General features: G+C 48.3%; 12 protein-coding genes across 12 annotated transcripts; 5 read left to right on the plus strand and 7 right to left on the minus strand.

Moving 5' to 3' along the window:
- Positions 1 to 247: 247 nt before the first annotated feature.
- COY1 (CCAAT displacement transcription factor COY1) lies at positions 248 to 2,560 on the minus strand. The gene has a single exon (XM_020217824.1). The coding sequence runs from the start codon at positions 2,419 to 2,421 to the stop codon at positions 343 to 345; it is 2,079 nt and encodes a 692-aa protein (XP_020073067.1). The 5' UTR covers positions 2,422 to 2,560; the 3' UTR covers positions 248 to 342.
- A 139-nt stretch (positions 2,561 to 2,699) lies between these two features.
- CYBJADRAFT_170492 (PCI domain-containing protein) lies at positions 2,700 to 3,893 on the minus strand (the record flags this gene model as incomplete). Its single annotated transcript, XM_020216118.1, has 1 exon — positions 2,700 to 3,893. The coding sequence occupies one exon, from the start codon at positions 3,891 to 3,893 to the stop codon at positions 2,700 to 2,702; it is 1,194 nt and encodes a 397-aa protein (XP_020073068.1).
- Positions 3,894 to 4,102: 209 nt separating this feature from the next.
- On the plus strand, positions 4,103 to 4,628 carry GON7 (chromatin DNA-binding EKC/KEOPS complex subunit GON7). Its single transcript, XM_020214018.1, has one exon. It carries the CDS (start codon positions 4,211 to 4,213, stop codon positions 4,541 to 4,543), a length of 333 nt encoding a protein of 110 aa, XP_020073069.1. The 5' UTR covers positions 4,103 to 4,210; the 3' UTR covers positions 4,544 to 4,628.
- Positions 4,629 to 4,839: 211 nt separating this feature from the next.
- MNN11 (alpha-1,6-mannosyltransferase) lies at positions 4,840 to 6,159 on the plus strand. The gene has a single exon (XM_020214019.1). It carries the CDS (start codon positions 4,905 to 4,907, stop codon positions 6,117 to 6,119), a length of 1,215 nt encoding a protein of 404 aa, XP_020073070.1. The 5' UTR covers positions 4,840 to 4,904; the 3' UTR covers positions 6,120 to 6,159.
- A 61-nt stretch (positions 6,160 to 6,220) lies between these two features.
- RPL17B (60S ribosomal protein uL22) lies at positions 6,221 to 6,887 on the minus strand. Its single transcript, XM_020217034.1, has one exon. It carries the CDS (start codon positions 6,853 to 6,855, stop codon positions 6,301 to 6,303), a length of 555 nt encoding a protein of 184 aa, XP_020073071.1. The 5' UTR covers positions 6,856 to 6,887; the 3' UTR covers positions 6,221 to 6,300.
- Positions 6,888 to 7,421: 534 nt separating this feature from the next.
- Positions 7,422 to 8,195, plus strand: ATG27 (Atg27p; the record flags this gene model as incomplete). Its single annotated transcript, XM_020216119.1, has 1 exon — positions 7,422 to 8,195. One exon carries the CDS (start codon positions 7,422 to 7,424, stop codon positions 8,193 to 8,195), a length of 774 nt encoding a protein of 257 aa, XP_020073072.1.
- A 56-nt stretch (positions 8,196 to 8,251) lies between these two features.
- Positions 8,252 to 8,729, minus strand: PFD1 (prefolding complex chaperone subunit; the record flags this gene model as incomplete). The annotated part of the gene is made up of 2 exons (XM_020216968.1): positions 8,252 to 8,644; positions 8,700 to 8,729. 2 exons carry the CDS (start codon positions 8,727 to 8,729, stop codon positions 8,309 to 8,311), a joined length of 366 nt encoding a protein of 121 aa, XP_020073073.1. The 3' UTR covers positions 8,252 to 8,308.
- A 104-nt stretch (positions 8,730 to 8,833) lies between these two features.
- ATP12 (ATP synthase complex assembly protein ATP12) lies at positions 8,834 to 9,902 on the plus strand. The gene has a single exon (XM_020214020.1). The coding sequence runs from the start codon at positions 8,894 to 8,896 to the stop codon at positions 9,827 to 9,829; it is 936 nt and encodes a 311-aa protein (XP_020073074.1). The 5' UTR covers positions 8,834 to 8,893; the 3' UTR covers positions 9,830 to 9,902.
- CYBJADRAFT_182237 (uncharacterized protein) lies at positions 9,872 to 10,796 on the minus strand (the record flags this gene model as incomplete). The annotated part of the gene is made up of 1 exon (XM_020217035.1): positions 9,872 to 10,796. The coding sequence occupies exon 1, from the start codon at positions 10,697 to 10,699 to the stop codon at positions 9,872 to 9,874; it is 828 nt and encodes a 275-aa protein (XP_020073075.1). The 5' UTR covers positions 10,700 to 10,796.
- A 161-nt stretch (positions 10,797 to 10,957) lies between these two features.
- Positions 10,958 to 12,082, minus strand: PDA1 (pyruvate dehydrogenase (acetyl-transferring) subunit E1 alpha). Its single transcript, XM_020214021.1, has one exon. The coding sequence runs from the start codon at positions 12,063 to 12,065 to the stop codon at positions 11,079 to 11,081; it is 987 nt and encodes a 328-aa protein (XP_020073076.1). The 5' UTR covers positions 12,066 to 12,082; the 3' UTR covers positions 10,958 to 11,078.
- A 919-nt stretch (positions 12,083 to 13,001) lies between these two features.
- YHM2 (Yhm2p) lies at positions 13,002 to 13,925 on the minus strand (the record flags this gene model as incomplete). Its single annotated transcript, XM_020213502.1, has 1 exon — positions 13,002 to 13,925. One exon carries the CDS (start codon positions 13,923 to 13,925, stop codon positions 13,002 to 13,004), a length of 924 nt encoding a protein of 307 aa, XP_020073077.1.
- A 1,474-nt stretch (positions 13,926 to 15,399) lies between these two features.
- Positions 15,400 to 16,424, plus strand: CAR1 (arginase; the record flags this gene model as incomplete). The annotated part of the gene is made up of 2 exons (XM_020213503.1): positions 15,400 to 15,412; positions 15,478 to 16,424. 2 exons carry the CDS (start codon positions 15,400 to 15,402, stop codon positions 16,422 to 16,424), a joined length of 960 nt encoding a protein of 319 aa, XP_020073078.1.
- Between the last annotated feature and the right edge of the window lie 157 nt (positions 16,425 to 16,581).

Below are 16,581 nucleotides of genomic sequence, written 5' to 3' on the forward strand. Positions count from 1 at the left end.
GTTGTTGTGTTTGTGGCAAAGTTTGGCTCAGCCGCACGCACCTTCTCTCCTGATCGACCAGGCAGGCCGAGATGTGCCGAACCCGACGGTGTAGATGTTACAAAGCAAGGCAACCAGACCGATGGATGGGCTGCCAGAGATCGACGACACAACAAGCTGCTGCTTAGATCTCACTCCGATGCAGCTCAATCTTGGGGGTTGAGATTTACAGTGTGGGATCTACAATGTGGGATTTACAGTGTATGATCTACAGTGTATGATCTACAGTGTATGATCTACAGTGTAGAGATATAGTCACATGCATTCGAAGGACATACATAAAAATTCATGTAAAGCGCTGGATCAATGAATGCTGGAGCCTCCCATGGTTGTCGTAGTGGTGGTCTCATGGCCTACACGTGCAACGTTCACTCCATGCAGTCCCATCAAGTACCACATCATCAGTGCGACTAAGCAGTGCAAGCCAGAGATGTAGCCGAAGAAGCACATTCTGGAGGTTTTGTTTGCTAAGACTGCTTTGGCAAACGAGATGAAGATTCTCTCCAGAGGAGAGAGACGTGAAAGTGCACGCTGCTCCTCACGAGCACGGAATCTGGCCAGTGGGTGGAGTTGTTCCTCGTAGCTTGATGAGTAGTTGGACGCTTGTTGGGATTCGACGTCTTCGCCACGGTTCACAGAGCCTTTGAATGAGCTCAAGTAACGTGTCTTTTCAAACAGGTCAGTGTTATCCTTTTGTAGTTTCGAAATCTTGGATCGTAAGTCGTTCACAACTTCAGTCTGCTTCTTCAACTGTGTCTCCAACTCAGCATTTCTGGATCTGAAACGATCTCTTTGTGCAGTGATGATTGGCAACACGCTGGATGAAGACTGCTGTTGCTGTTGTTGGCCCTCTTCCTCATAGATAATACCACCAGCAATTGAAGATGCCGGTGATAGAGTACGACGGCCACTGGATTTGTGCGTGTGTGTCATCGATGTATTACGTGTCACACCGGAGATCATTGATGCTGTATCGTTATATTTGCTGCCATTGCTGGATTGCAACGAAAGCAAATCGTCCTCCAGCTGTGAGTTGAGCGATTTCAAACGTTCCATCTCCTTACTCTGTGCATCGACTTGTGATTTCAGTTGGGCAATGGTATCGTTTAAAGAATCATAGCGTGATCTGAAGTCTGCAACCTCAGCAGTCAACTTCTTGTTTCGAGCAGCTAAGATCTCATCCAATTGATGCGTCGATTTAACAGGATCAGCTTCATCAACATCTTCATCATCGTCATCTTCATCTTCACCGAATTGAATGGCCCGAAGAGTGATGACTTCTCTCTTCAATTGGTCATAATCAGACATGGAGCCCATCTTCTGATTGAGTGCTTTGAACTCATCCTGTAATTTACCAATTTGGGATTGTAAGGATTGTATCTTTTGACCACTGGTCTTTGTTAAACTGTCATATTGATGTTGCTTGTGATCAACTCTTGCAACCAATGTGGCATTTTCACGTTCGAAATCTGCCAACTTGAGCTCCATTGCCATCTTACGCTCTTGTTGCTCAACTTCAGACTTCGCCACACTAAGTTTCTTCGTCAAATCCTCGTTACGCTTCTCCAAGTTTAAGATACGCTTATCCTTGATAACAGTCTCATGCTTCAATGCCTCCAACTCCTTCGCATCTGCGGACACTAAAACAGAAGCATCAACGTCGTTCTCGTCATAGTTACCATCATCGTCAGCACCATCATCACCAGCAGCAGCAGCTCCACCAAGAGCGATTCTCTGGTTCCTCAATTTCAATTTATCCACTTTGGACTGTGCCTTCAACTCAACAACTTCTTTCTGAAGACTCGTGATGCTCTGCTGCATCGCGTTGGCCTTCTCCTGCCATTGTAGCTCTTTCTCTGCAAACACACTGTTCATCTCCTCTTCTTTCAACTTGAGCTTGTTGGCTAGCTGTTCGGCATTTTGCTGACCTAGCCTGACAACCTTTGATTGTAGTTGTTCATAGTCCGAATACTTGAGACTCTCCTCTTTCAGCTTCTCGTTCTCCCTCTTCAACTCTTCTACTTCAGAGGCAACCAGGACAGAATCCAGAGATGCCTCTAGCAATGGCTTTGGATCAGGAACCTCACCAATGGCCCTATAGCATTCAAACAGCGCATTTTCACTCTTCTTCGCACGGTTGGTCAGCGCATCGACCTCACTCTGGTACAATTTCAACAGAGATTTGAACGCACCCAGCTTCTCATCGTCGCTCAGCTTCCTGAACTCCTTCGTTCTGGCCGCAAGGTGCTTTCTGGACTCCAATGTCGATTCTTGTGCAGCCGTCACCTCCTCAACACTAACGTCCAGATTACGCTGGACCGTTGGCAGTTGAACAATTCCCCATGAATCAAGCGCTTTCGCAAACGTAGAGCTCATAGACATAGCGGCATACACTGTTGTTCACGTTGTCAGTCTCCAATTCCTCCTCAGCTCAGCTGCTCTTTTAGTTTTGGTGGCACTGTTCACGAGTTGTTGGTTGTTGGCTGGTGACCTGTCCCCTTATTTTCATTGTGTGTCCTCCCACCCTCTGCACCTCCCCGGGCTGGGTCTCTGCCTAATTTCCCACTGCCTCCATGGGCACGAAGAACAGGGCAAACTACGCAAATGGTTCTTTAATTCAAGCTATTTTGAAGAAAACTAGTATACATAGAACGAAGACATCAGTTCTTTGATCTTCTATTTTGCACTTGGTCGATCAATTGCTTGACCTCTTTGAGACTGTTCTTGTAATTGGTCAGAGTCTCTTTGATCTGTTTCCAGTCGCTGGACTCGATCTTCTTCACCACTAGCTTGACTTTGTAGACGAGGAAGGTGTTCTCCAGCTGCGAGATCTTACCTTCGATGATCTTGAGCTTGATTGCATTGATCAAGAATAGCTCAACATCGGCCTCTTCGAGCCCAACCTCGGATGCAATGGTCTTGTAGGAGAGCGATTCCCTTCCGGATGCAATTTGTAGGAGGGTGAGGTATTGGTTCTTCTTGGTGACGATATCGGTGTCAACAGACTGTGGAGCCTTGGATTGGATAAACTCATCGTGTTTAGTATATAGGTATGCATTTGTGTAGTCCAAGAGCTCCTTGGAAGCCAGGTTAGAGATCACTTCGGAGCCAATAACGCTACTCAAGTCCAATGCAGAAGGAGTGTTCAAGGAGTTGACGATGTAATTGTTGGCCAACTCTTGTGTTGGGGCCTCAATCTTGGTCAATGACAAGTACTGCAATTTCAAGCTCCCGAGTGGATCTTCAGATTGGATGAGTTGTGCAGTTTTCAAGACGATTTCTCTTACGGATTCATCAGATGACTTGGCGAGAAGAATGGTCTCGATGTTTGAAACAAAAGGCTGCAACAGGGACACATTGTCCAACACTTCAACGAGTTGAAGGATCTGGGCAAGCACAGTCTTTTGTAAGCTTGCGGAATCAAACGTGTTGAAAACATTTGACAGCACCGAGATGATACTCAACACCTTGATGGTCTTCTTCTTGTTCTTGACAAGCTTCTCCTGTAGATCTTGTAGAGAGATGAGATCGGTGACTAGTTTCTCGACACGGGCATCTGAATCATCGCCTAGGGAAAGAATGTAAACCGCCAAGTTGGCAACGTCTTCGAATTCACGGTCGTTCACTTTGTTCAAAAGTGGCGCACTCTCTGCAATTGCACCGAACAAATCGTCAGAGTACAGTACAGCTTCTTGTTCCTCCTCCTCATCGCTCTGGTCATCTTGAGCGGTTTCCGTGGCATACGCAGAAACCTTCTCGCTGAACTCCTTGTTCCCAGCAAAGTGGTCCAACACAGCGGAGTACTCCAAAACACACTCGTGGAGTGTTCCATCAACAGCAGCCGTAGAAGTCATCGTGTAGTGAATGTCCTCAACTATTTTCCCTCCTTCTGCCTGTTCCTTTCCTTCGCAGTACAAGCTTTCGGACAAAATTTTGGTGGACATTTGTACGCTGGAAAATTTTATCAACAACGGTTAGGGAGGGTAACTGCGATCTCTGGGCTGGGGCCCGCGACTTTCCAGGCCCAAGCAAGCGATGGCCCAGGCAGGAGCCCCGTGAGTAGCGCGGAAAGAGAGACGGAGCCAGGCAGGGAGCCAGGCAGAGAAAGAGAGAGAGAGCCAGGCAGAGAAAGAAACAGAGAGCCAGCAACACAGACTCGATTAGCGCAGCCATGCCACCATCTGCTGTTTACAAGACAAACGGACTGCAACACGAGTTCACGACGGATGTTCCACGAGACGAATTGACGACCGAGGGTAAAACCACCGGCCCCTCCGAGTTTGTGATGTCCAAGGGAGCCACGGACAGGGACAAGCCCTCAGAGGCCAAGGACAGTGCGATGGGCCTGCTGAGGTGCCAGGTTACGAGACTACAAGACGATATCAACGAGTTCCTGACGAGGAGAATGCAACAGGAGGCGTCCAACAAGGGTGACGGCAGCAGTAAAGAACAGGAAGCCGAGGAGCTGGAGAAGCAGCTGCTGGATGGAGCCGATGAGGACTGAGACGGAGTTGATCCAGCACCACGGGGAGACGACACACGCCAAAGTTATGCTAGAAGTCAACAACAACACATCCACAGAATACCACGCCAGTAGTGCACGTAGACATAGCTATACCTACACGCTGAAGAGACAAGACCCCCCGTCTCTTCATCATAGTCAAGCTCCATCACCATAGCTAATTAGCGTGGTGTATGGGTGTTGTCTTCTCGGTACGCGCAACACCCGAGGCCCTGTGAGTTGAAGAAGGGACGAAAACTACCAGAAAAACCACAAGGCCTCCACCGTAGCCCTTTCGCCTCTGTTGTGCTGGGCGGTATTGGTTCACATAGGGAACACGGACAGGGAAACAGCACTGTGAAGTATGCAACTGGCCTACAACAACAAGTTCAAGCCGCAGAACAACTCGTTTGTTGTTAAGCTGAAGAGGAACGCGACGAAGCTGTCGGCGATAGTTGTGTTTCTCGTTGTTGTTGTTGTTCTTATAGTGAACACTTCGTTCTCCAAGGCCAGAACAGCGGGTGCCACCGATGTGTCCACCAAGCTCCATAGTTACTATGCAAACGACATCCCGGTGAAGAACGCGCTGATCTTTCCCTCGATCGAGCATGCTCCTCTGCTTAGGGAGATGGGGGTTGATGCCCTGTTCAACACGAAGGTTGATGCGCAAGGCAAGAAGCTTTACCTCATGACCGAGGCTGCGACTGAGGATTCAGAGGCCAGCTTGAACCGTAAGTTCGAGTCAGATGACTCTACATCACAGCTGCTGCACGTGAAGAAGTCGTTTTTGGAACACGGCAAACTCAAATACACGGGATCATCGTCTCCAGACGTTGTTGTCGTCACTCTCGTTGATTTCGAAAAGTATGAACAGACCCAGCTCATAAAGATTGTTCAAAACAGGGTCAACTATGCTCAGAAGCATAACTATGGTATCTATGTGCGTTGGACGCAGGAGTTCCTACCAATGCTCTCAGTGCACAATGCTAAGTACGACTGGGCAAAGCTTTACGCGTTGAGAGCAGCAATGTATGCGTTCCCTAACGCAAAGTACTTTTGGTACTTGAACGAAGAGGCGATGATCATGCGTTACGACATTGATATGGTGAAGTACCTCCTTAATCCAAAGGTTTTGGACCCAATCATGCTAAGAAATCAACCTATAGTCCCACCAAATGGAGTCATCCGTACCTTTAAGAATACCGACTCAGCAGACGTTGACCTTGTCGTAACACAAGCCGGTCAGGATATTAACACCGACTCGTTCATCTTAAAGAACACATTCTTATCAAAAGCATTGGTTGAGTTTTGGAACGATGAGACCTTTAAGTCTTATCACAACTTCCCAAGACTTGCCGAGTCTGCATTGACACACATTCTCCAGTGGCATCCAAAGTTCTTAGCACATACTGCAATTGTGCCACCAAGAACTATTGCTGGTTTGGACTCCGATATAGCAGTCAACGATGATATACATTACTCAAAGGGTGACTTTGTCGTCGTGTTCAGGGACTGTGAGGCTAAACAGTCATGTTCCAAGGAAATCGACCAGTACTGGAGTATAGCAGAGTCAAAGTAAACATTCGATGAGCCTTTCTTTAATAGACATAGAAAACTACTACTCACTTTGTAGAGGGGTCCTATAGCTAGACGTAATTGTACAATCTGATTTACTAAGCACTACACTGCAAGGGGAAAAACACCACATTAAAAACCTTAAAACCTGATATTCTTTTTGTACATTAAATCAACACAAGTGTTTAAGCAGAGATTCTCTTTTGGGAGGCCAATCTAGCTTGTTGTCTAGTGCTCAATCTAGCAACAGTCTTCTCAGAGGCCTTCTCAACGGTCTCCTCCTTCTCGGTCAAAACCAACTCAATGTGGGATGGAGAAGATTGGTAAGCGTTAATTCTACCGTGAGCTCTGAAGGTTCTTCTTCTTTGCTTTGGAGCTTGGTTAACTTGGATGTGAGAGATGTACAGCTTTGACAAGTCCAAACCCTTAGCGTCAGCGTTGGAAGCAGCGTTGGTCAACAAACCTTGGATGAACTTGACAGATTTTTCTGGCCATCTAGCCTTGGTGACACCGAACTCCTTACCTTGAGCAGTACGACCAATGGAAGAGTTGAAACGTCTGAATGGGATGGCTCTCTCGTGCTTAGTAACTTGGGCAAGGTACTTTTGAGCCTTCTCCAATGGCCAACCGTTGATGGCTTGAGCAGTCTCACGGGTGTTCTTGAAGGAAACACGGAGGTAGGCACCGCGAGCAGAGGCAGACTTAGCTGGGTCGGTAGAGGTGGCGCCGTAACGAACCATTTTGATCTATGTGTTGTGCTGGTTTGGTAGCAGAAGGTTGTTAAAGGTTTGTGTTGATACTTTTTGAAGATTTCGTTTTGGAACTTTTTCACGCACGCACTCTGAGTCCTTTTTTTTTGCGTTGCGTCGCAAAGAACTTCGCCAATTTGCGCTACGTGGGATGGGAAAATTCCCCAAAGTAGATAAAAATATCGGGTTTTTATGTCAAGAGTTTCACGAAATCCGAGCGGATGCGGAAACACCCAGTGGTGTTTGGATGTGCAAATCGTCAGAACCTGCGGTGTGGAGTGGAAATCGTAGGGGACACATAGTCGTCACTTGCATGGGGTGGTGTCTGGATGCGCAAGGACCCGAAAGCCCTAATGTTTGGCAACGTCACATGATCAAACTACCAGGGCTACGATTGTCAACTGCAAGAAGCCCAAGGGGGCCATTTAATTGTCGTTAGCAACAGAGAACGGAAACCAACGATAAACCCACATCTCCATACAATTAACACAGCTGTTGAAGATCAATTGTATCAACATAGACAGTGAATCAAAGTAGACATGATGATGCTGAATTCAATGGCACTGCTGGTCATTGCAGCAGCAGTTTCAACAACCAGTGCACTTGAGTGTTCAAAAGATGATGTTCTATCAAAGTATCGTTTATCTGATATTCCATTGGTCTCTACAAGCAAATTGGACGATACGCCTCCGTCAAAGACCAACACCACCTGGTATTTCAACCTCTGTCAAGCAGAAGGCGAGCTTCCAGCGGACTGTCCAAAGAACTCGCAAATATGCGGTGTACAGACTGTGCTATTGGCTGGCGAGGATCCCATCGTGTCGCAGGTCATTAGCTGGGGCCAGGGACTGAGCTATACAGTCGAGAACGATACAGAATCTGGGTTCGTTGTGAAGATGGGCGAGACCAACTGGGGGTCCAATACCGTGGATTCCACGCTGAAGTTCAACTGCGCAAAGGATGACGACTTATCAGTGGAATGGGATTCCAAGGCACTATCTCTCTCTTGGAACACCCCGTTTGCATGCTTAAAGGACTCAAAAAAACCGCCACCAGAGAAGCCAAAAGATGGCGAGAAGAACAAAGAACCTGCTGATGACTCATGGGGCTGGTTTACATGGCTCTTCATCATCCTGGTGCTGGCATTTGGTGTCTACATCATAATGGGGGCCTGGCTAACCTTCACAAGGTCACCTGCGGACTTCTCAGACGCAGTGCACGACTTTGTAGATACGCTCAAGAGCTTAGCACAAGGTGTTCCAAGCTTTGTCAGCGAGATCTTTGGCCGTGCCGTGGGCAGAGGCGATAGAGGTGGTTATAGTGCTGTGTGAACTTTGTGATATTGATAACGGAGCTGCTTACAACAGTGGAAGAAAGCAGACACTGGCAAGAACATAAAACATTGGGCTACTACTAGTATCAACGTATTATATATATATAATATTCACTTCTTTGCACCACCGAGAATCTGCTTTAGACTATCCTGTGTCTTGGATACACTAATTTCCAAGTAGTCCTTCTTCTTTTCAAGCGCAGACTGTCTATCACTGAGTTCCTGGGACTTGTTGCCGAGCTCACTCGTGTACTCATCAATTGGCGTCTTCAAGAACATCTTGCCTACACCACTCCATACAGAATCGCCGGCCTTTGTGCATGCTCCTAGTTCCTTCTGCGTCGCCTTTAGTAAGGCCTCATCCCTTGCAACCGTGCGTAGTGATCCAAGGGTGGCTTGAAGCTGTGCAGTGTATTGCTGATGAGAAGCGGAGAGCTCTTGTAGTAACTAAGCACCGTTAGTACAGAGCCAAAACAAGGTGGAGCCTCTATGAATAACTCACGTTTTGTAGTTGGCCTTCGCTCATCGACATTGTTCGCCTTTGTTGATGGTCTTCCTGCTGTGTAATGTGAAGTATTAAGCCCATGATGTTGGAAGCGGAGGTGAAAAATTCCCAGAGCAAAAATCACAACGAATCTTTCTCCGGAAGACACCTTTTAACAACTCGACTGACTCTTGCACCATTGCTCTGAAAAGATGTTGAAACTGACTAGATTCCCCGTGGGAGCTGCTACCAGATGGAGTATGAGAACACTTGCAACAGAGGTGTCTCAGGCCTCGGGACATCCACAGCCACAGCCATCAGCGACGGGCTCAGAGGGCTCCAACGAGACGTTGAAGAAGTTCTGGACCAAGGTTGATCTCGTCAAGAACGATTCGTCGTATGAGCTCCAGCTGGATAACAAATCGCTGAGAACTCCTCTGGGGAACAATCTGAGCATCCCATTGTCCCGTGGTGTTCTTGCACACATGTTGTTGCACGAATGGAGCTCTCTGAGTGGAGTCATCAAGACCCATTCTTTGCCATTGACATCGCTAACATCGCGTGCCATTGATCTGAAGTTTGCCAATGAGCAGAACGATGAACAAGCGATCACCAAGGTTGGCAAGCGTTCTGATATCATTGAGATGCTGCTGAGATACTTGGACACTGATACCCTCTTGGTCTTCTCCCCTGCGAAGGAGTACGAGGGCACCTTGAGAAAGGCCCAAGAAGACCTATACAGACCTGTCATCAAGTCAGTTGAAGGCTTGCTCGGTGGCCAATTGTCATACTTGGACTCCGACCGTGATGGACTCCGTGGTAACAGACAATCTGATGAGACTAGAGCCAAGGCCCGTGAATGGCTCAATGCTCTTTCATACTGGGACCTCGTTGCCTTTGAAAAGGTGACACTGACAACAAAGTCATTCATCTGTGGTGTCCTTGTTGTGTGTTCAAAGTCCTCACATGGCCTGAGCCATCCTCAGCTGAACATCTCTTTGGAGGAGATTGCACACTTGGCTTCTTTGGAGATTGTCTACCAAACAGAGCGTTGGGGTGAAGTCGAAGACACCCACGACGTTGATTATCAGGACCTGAGAAGAAACATCAACAGTGCTGCTATGCTGTGCTACGAGGAAAGAGCTTGAGGACGTAGCAAACACAACCTTGTATATAAATTGAGATTACATTCATATTAGTCCTTTCCACACTGACGTAAGCCCTTCTTTGTCGGTTATTGAACATTTCTTGGACTGTAAAGAGTGGGAAAGCTCCTCAAAAGCACCATGGTTGGAAAGTGCTTTCTTGATAAACGTCAATAGTAGATGTTTCTGTACTGCTTCCTTGTCAATTGAGCTTGCTTTGACAGAGTCTTGTTGTTTCCCATACTCATCATCCAAGCCTATGGCATTGGACTCACACGCTTGCTCAATATCACCATGAGTCGTAACCATTGTTGACCAGAAAGTCCATGTCATTGTCTCAGCAATGGCTTCATGTCCAAAGAGCCTTGGAGTGAGATAGAGATACCTATCTCGCTCCAACGACGGCTCGTGCGAGGAGAAGAGCTTTCGCAACTCAGAGCGTCCTTCGTTGTTAAACACATACCAATATTCATAGATGGAGCAGTCTGGATGCCTGTGGCACTTTGCCACTTTGAAGCACTGTGAAAGGGCTCTCAAGTATGAAGTTTTGGAGATGAATGGGCATGCCAATGTCTGCGACGGTTCTCCCAAGAGCTCTTCAAAGATAGCGTTCATCCTCTGTAGAGCAGCCAGCCTTTGCACACAGTATACAAAGAATAAAGCGCAAGATATCAGCCATACGCACCACAGGAGGAAGAATTCAAACCAACCAAAGTTGCTAACAAACATTTGGACTATTATGGTGTGGTATGAAATGTAATACCTGTATAACCTTTCCTCCAAACTTGCACCGAAGAACAAGCGGATGAACAACTCCGTTGGATGCCTCCAAAGGACCCAGAGTAATGAGCGAATGATGCCAATGCAAACCATCGTTTGCTGTCTCCAAGGTATTATCGAATGCTAAGCAGAAAAAGCCTTCAATCAACCTCACCAGGGAAGAAGCATTTATATATTCTTTGGGAGAAAGAGCTCATCGCAGAGTTTTTTATAACACCGCCCGCATATGAAAAGGCCGCTGGAAAGTCCGACGGAGAAACTCCACCTCGAGGTTGAAGCGTTGAGCAAGCACTTCCTCCCACTACAGCAAAAGAGAATACTAAGGTAGCCGTGTTCATCATTTACTTACATTGATACTCTCATTCTATAATAATCTGTTTCAAGAAAGAATAAGACATGTTATTCTGTTTCATATTCCGTGCATAAAAGCCAACGAGAGGATGAGCTTTCGTTTGTGTGTGAGTTCTTAGACCTAGTAGACCTTATGAGCAAAGTCGTTCTTGACGAAGGACCATGTGTCGTCAGAGATACGTCCTCTCAACTCTGGCACCTCGGAGCCTGGGACGTAAACGTCCTCGAACAAGATGGACATCTTAGCCTCTGGAGCTGGAGAAGCATCAGCCAACTCAACTTGTTCATCGACGTAGGATCTAGCAGCCTTGTCGTAGGACTTGATCTCCTCCTCGGTGGCGATACCCAACTCCAACAAGTGGTGTTTCAAGCCAGCAATTGGGTCGTTTCTGGATCTCATGTGTTGAATCTCCTCACGGGTTCTGTAAGTGGTACCTGGGTCGGACATGGAGTGACCACCGTATCTGTACGTCTCGTATTCCAACACCAAAGGACCGTTACCGGAGATGGCCCAGTCCTTGGCAAACTTGGATGCCTGGTAAGTAGCCAACACATCCATACCGTTCACCTTCAAACCTGGGATGTATTGTCCACGCTTGTAGTACTCGGTCATGGCAGATGATCTGGCAGCAGAGGTACCCATACCGTACTTGTTGTTTTCACAGGCAAAGATACATGGCAAGTTCCACAACTTGGCCATGTTGAAGGACTCAAACACTTGACCTTGGTTGGAAGCACCATCACCGTACAAAGTGAAGGTGGCATTGTCCTCGTTTCTGTACTTGTGAGCAAACGCCAAACCGGCACCTAGTGGCACTTGGGCACCAACAATACCGTTACCACCGTAGAAACCAGTGGTGTACATGTGCATGGAACCACCCTTACCGAAGGAGACACCGCAACGACGGCCCATAAGTTCACCCAGAACATCCTTCACTGGCGAACCACGCATGTAGGTGAAACCGTGACATCTGTAAGACGTGATGACGGTGTCCTTCTTGGTGATGGCGTTCTCGATACCAACGGCAATCGCCTCCTGACCAACAGATAAATGACAGAACCCTCTGATCTTCTTCGCCTTGTAAAGCGCGTCAGAAGCCATCTCCATTCTTCTGATGATGATCATATCCTTGTACATCTGCAACAGCTGCGACTTAGATGTCTGGAACGTCAGCTCCGGAACATCGAGCATGTAGCCCTCGAACGACGAGTCTGGCAGCTCAATGGTGACGATGTCATCGCTATCAATGCCGCTGGCCTCGGCTTCCGTGGCAAGGCTTCTCACGGAGGACACCTTGGTGATTGCTCTTTGAGCAGACGCAACAACAGGACGGCGAACAGAGCACTTGAGCATGGCGATATCAGCAGAACAGTTAACCAATTGCTTCCGGAAGGCAGAGTCTGTTTGTCTGGACGAGAGAAGGAAGCAGTAAGGAAAGGGAAAAGGGGAGAAACAAGGAGAATGAAAAAAAAAAACACAGCGGCAAGCCCACGATAATTAGGGAGAAGGCGTACACCACCGCGGGCCCAAAAAAGGTTGATCGTTGGCCGAAGGGGATTTTTAGGTGGGATCAACCGCAACTTTTACACAGGAAACCCGCTTAAATTAGGTGGGCGCCCACGAAGCTACGCGGGAGAGCAGACGATTTCGTGGGGATTTCCCGTGGGGGGAGGGGAGGAGCAACTGGGGCAGAAAGGGCAGGGTGTTGTCCGTCGTTGTAGGGGGGAGTGTTGCACGGTGGAGGGTGGTCGGGGCCAATTGGAAGCACGGTGGTGGCCAATGAGCAGGCGGACGGATTGGTGTTGCGGGCATTGGTGTTACTCTACGCAGAGGTTGTATTCCATATCTCTTGCCAGTGAGCGTAGGGTCCCCACCGCTTCGCGCTGGGGCCCCCATGCTTCTGCGATGGATGTTCAGGTGTTCGCGGGTGGTCAAGGGTTGGTGTTGTTGTGCAACCGCGGTTCGACTCTCCGTGGTTGCACTTCTACAGTTGTGTTGCCGGAGGGCTGTGTGAAAGCCTTCATACCTTTTAGATAAGAGTTATTAATGCTTTGCGACTGGGGTCTCACCTGTGAGCTTAGCAACAGCCTGTCTTGCCATGTCACCGAAGCCAACCATGAAGATGGTTTGCCAGATACCCAGGCCGATTCTTGGGGCCACACCTCTGTAGAGCCCGCTCAGTCCGTTATGCTGGTAGATGTACTTGGCCGCACCGACAACGCTGAGGTTCTTTGGTCTGTTTGGATCGTTGGTCTTTGACTGCATCTCGACACGAACCACCTCAATAGGTTGGTTCCATGCAGAGAGACCACCACCAATGGCGCTGGCAGCGATCTTTTCGAGCGCGCCGAGCTTGTCGTCTTCCTTCTTGCCGGTGGCCTTCTTGATGAGGTCCTCAGCCAGTCTGGAGAATCCGAAACGGGACCCCCAGTTGGTCATCTGTCTGATGGCAACAGCGTTGACACCTTTGTTGATACCCTTGATACCTTCCTTCTTGTAGATATCCTTGAACACCTGGAGACTTGTCTGTTGAACCGCACCTTCCACGGCGGCTTGTTTGGAACGGGTGATCTCAACGGTCTTCATACAGGTGCAGAACCCCATGGTCAAGTAGGCCTGGGCAACACCACCAACGATACCACCACCGATACCAGAGACAAAGTTACTTGCGCCCACCTTCTTGAATTGGTATTCAGCCTCAGCAGACACAAATAGCAACACCGCACCCTTTGTCGAAGCCTCGATCCACGCCCATGGAATGAGACCTTGGTAAAAGCCAAAGAGGCCACCACGAGACCACACGAGTTTGGCAGATTGCAACAAGGAGAGGCTTCTGTTGGCAGCCATTGTGGTCTTGATGACCTCCAAAGGTTGACCCAGAGTGGTCACCTCAGCAAGGTTGAGACCAGCACCCAGAAGGATGTTGGAAAAACTGATTGGCTTCTTCTCAAGTTTCTGTTGTGTCATTTGATGATTGATGCTTTTTCGCAGATTGCGTATAAGATATACAGTGGATTATGGGGGAGAGAGAGCACTAGGGGGTGGGGGCAGAAAGAGAAAGTACACACCGGTGTTCAGTCAAGTCAATTGCGCAGTGAGATAGCACAACAGGTTCACAATTGAAGAGTCTCAGTACAAGAGAGTTAGTGGAACAATGGATTCTCCAGTTTACAAGGAAGAAAAAAATATTTATACCAAAATGAGGACGAACACGGTTGAAAAAAATCGCTGAACAGAGACATTGACTGATACCCTGTTTGTATGCTACAACGCTGTGTGCCTGTTCCTTTTCCCCTCTCATAAGACCGGTCCCGGTGATTGCACCGGGCACGGGGGCGATCTGATTGGGCTATACACAGCTTTTTTCCCTAACGAAGTCTTACAATCAATACAGTGCCACTTTCTTAATGAGTAGGCAGATGCAGTGCTCCAGCGTAATGTATCGTTTGACATCGGGGCCGTTGGATCGCATCCACTGTAATTGCAGATCTACAATGGCTTGACCCCCTCCCTCTGTTTCCCCGTTGGAGTGGTGTTGTGATGTTGGATGTTTCCCGTCCCCGTAGCCCACGCGTCCCCGTAGCCCACGCGTCCTCCATAGGCCCACCCAGATAGGGTGTGTCGCTACGGTGTTTGCAGTGCCGGTCAAGTGAGCCAGCGAGCGATGAGCCGTAACGTATTGGTAAACAGTGCACGTTGCTTGGGTGTGTAGCAGATGTCTGTCAATTGATAAAGCACAGACCCAGATCTACACCCCACGCGTTATCGCATCCCACCACGAGGCACACGAGTCAGCATATGACTGGTGGTGAAACCCACACATCCACACACCATACACCCATACATCCACACACTCACACACCCACACGCGCGCTCAGCACGTTCCCTTCCAGCCCGTGCGCGGCGTACCGGCAGTTACCCTACGTTCGCTACCACATTCACTTAGGGGAGGTGGTACGCGCCGCAATCGACCGTGCATTCGGCAATTACCCGATTCGGATGCCTGTTGCTCTGCTTCGGAGCTGTGCCCCTCAGTGGAATCGTTGGAGATGCTCATCGCAGCTGGCCAATTCTCGAGGATGAGGTGAGGTGAATTGAGATGAGAACGCAGTGGTGGCACGTTGTTACGTGAGAGTCTTTGTCAGTTGAAGAGAGCCATGTTTATGACGGTATTGGTGGTCTGTGGAGTAGCCGATACTTCCAGTTATCAACCGATATGCGCCGTTCGACCAATCTGTGTGTGTGTGCTCGGTCTGTCTGTTTGGGCTTCAGTTAAGTGATAAGAGAAGCGAGTTTAATCATCAACGTTTCATCCCAGGTGTTGGCACCGAAAATATAAATAGGTGGCGAAGCGCCACGGAACCCTTCTGCTTGGAACGTCCAAGACGGTCCTCCATCTTTAACAAGAGAATACTCGAGACAAATACATTCATAAGAGAACATGTTCGACGAACGTGAGTATGGCCTTCGCCTCATAGTTAACACTGACCAAGGAGGAAACTAACACACAGCGCTATAGCTACTTATAAGCACTTCCCAAAGAAGGAGCTCTCCTTCATCCTTGCTCCGTTCTCCGGAGGCCAGGGGAAAGGCGGTGTGGAGGATGGCCCTAAGTATCTTCTACGTGCCGGTATTCAGTCTGAGATTGAGAAGCTGGGATGGGAAATCACCATAGATGAGCCTTTGAAGGGCCAGGATTTCGAAGAGCGCAAGAACAACGAGACGGATGTGCACGGCAATTGTAAACGTCCTCAAATTGTCGGTGAGGCTACCAAATTGATCTACAAATCGTGTAAGAAGAGCGCAGAGGAGGGCAAATTGACCGTGACACTAGGTGGTGATCACTCCATTGCCATCGGAACCGTTGCCGGCTCCTTTGCAAAGTATCCAGATGCCGGTTTGCTCTGGATCGATGCACACGCTGATATCAACACTCCTCTCACCACTGATTCAGGAAACCTCCATGGATGCCCAGTGTCTTTTTTGATGGGATTGGCAAAGGAATCATATCCACCAGATTTACAATGGGTCCCACAGGTGCTGAGTACCAAGAAGATCGCCTATATTGGTCTTCGAGATGTCGATGAAGGCGAGAAGAAGATCTTGAAAGAGCATGGAATTGCAGCCTTCTCTATGTACCACGTTGATCGTTATGGAATCAACAAAGTTGTCGAAATGGCATTGGAGGCATTGGATCCAACTGGTACTTTACCCATTCATCTGTCATACGACGTGGATGCCATTGATCCACAATACGTTCCAGCAACGGGTACACCTGTGCGTGGTGGGTTAACCTTTAGAGAAGGACTGTTCATCTGTGAACGCGTTGCAGAGACCGGTAACTTGGTTGCATTGGACGTTGTTGAAGTTAACCCAAGCTTAGGTGTTAATGAAATGCACATTATTGATACAGTTACAGCTGGTATAGCAGTGGCCAAATGTTCACTTGGGGAAACTCTCTTGTAAACTTCCATTGTTCTTGTATAGCATAGCGAAAGAAAGCTGATTTAACTTAGACCACCTTTTACACTGTAGTCATCAATAGATAGTCTCTAGTCCCTAGTCCCTAGTCCCTTAGTCTCCTGGCTCTAGGCCGAAAAATCTTCCATCTTAGTCTGCCATG

The sequence above is a fragment of the Cyberlindnera jadinii genome (genome assembly GCF_001661405.1).
Source record: "Cyberlindnera jadinii NRRL Y-1542 unplaced genomic scaffold CYBJAscaffold_1, whole genome shotgun sequence".
NCBI lineage: Eukaryota > Fungi > Ascomycota > Saccharomycetes > Phaffomycetales > Wickerhamomycetaceae > Williopsis > Williopsis jadinii.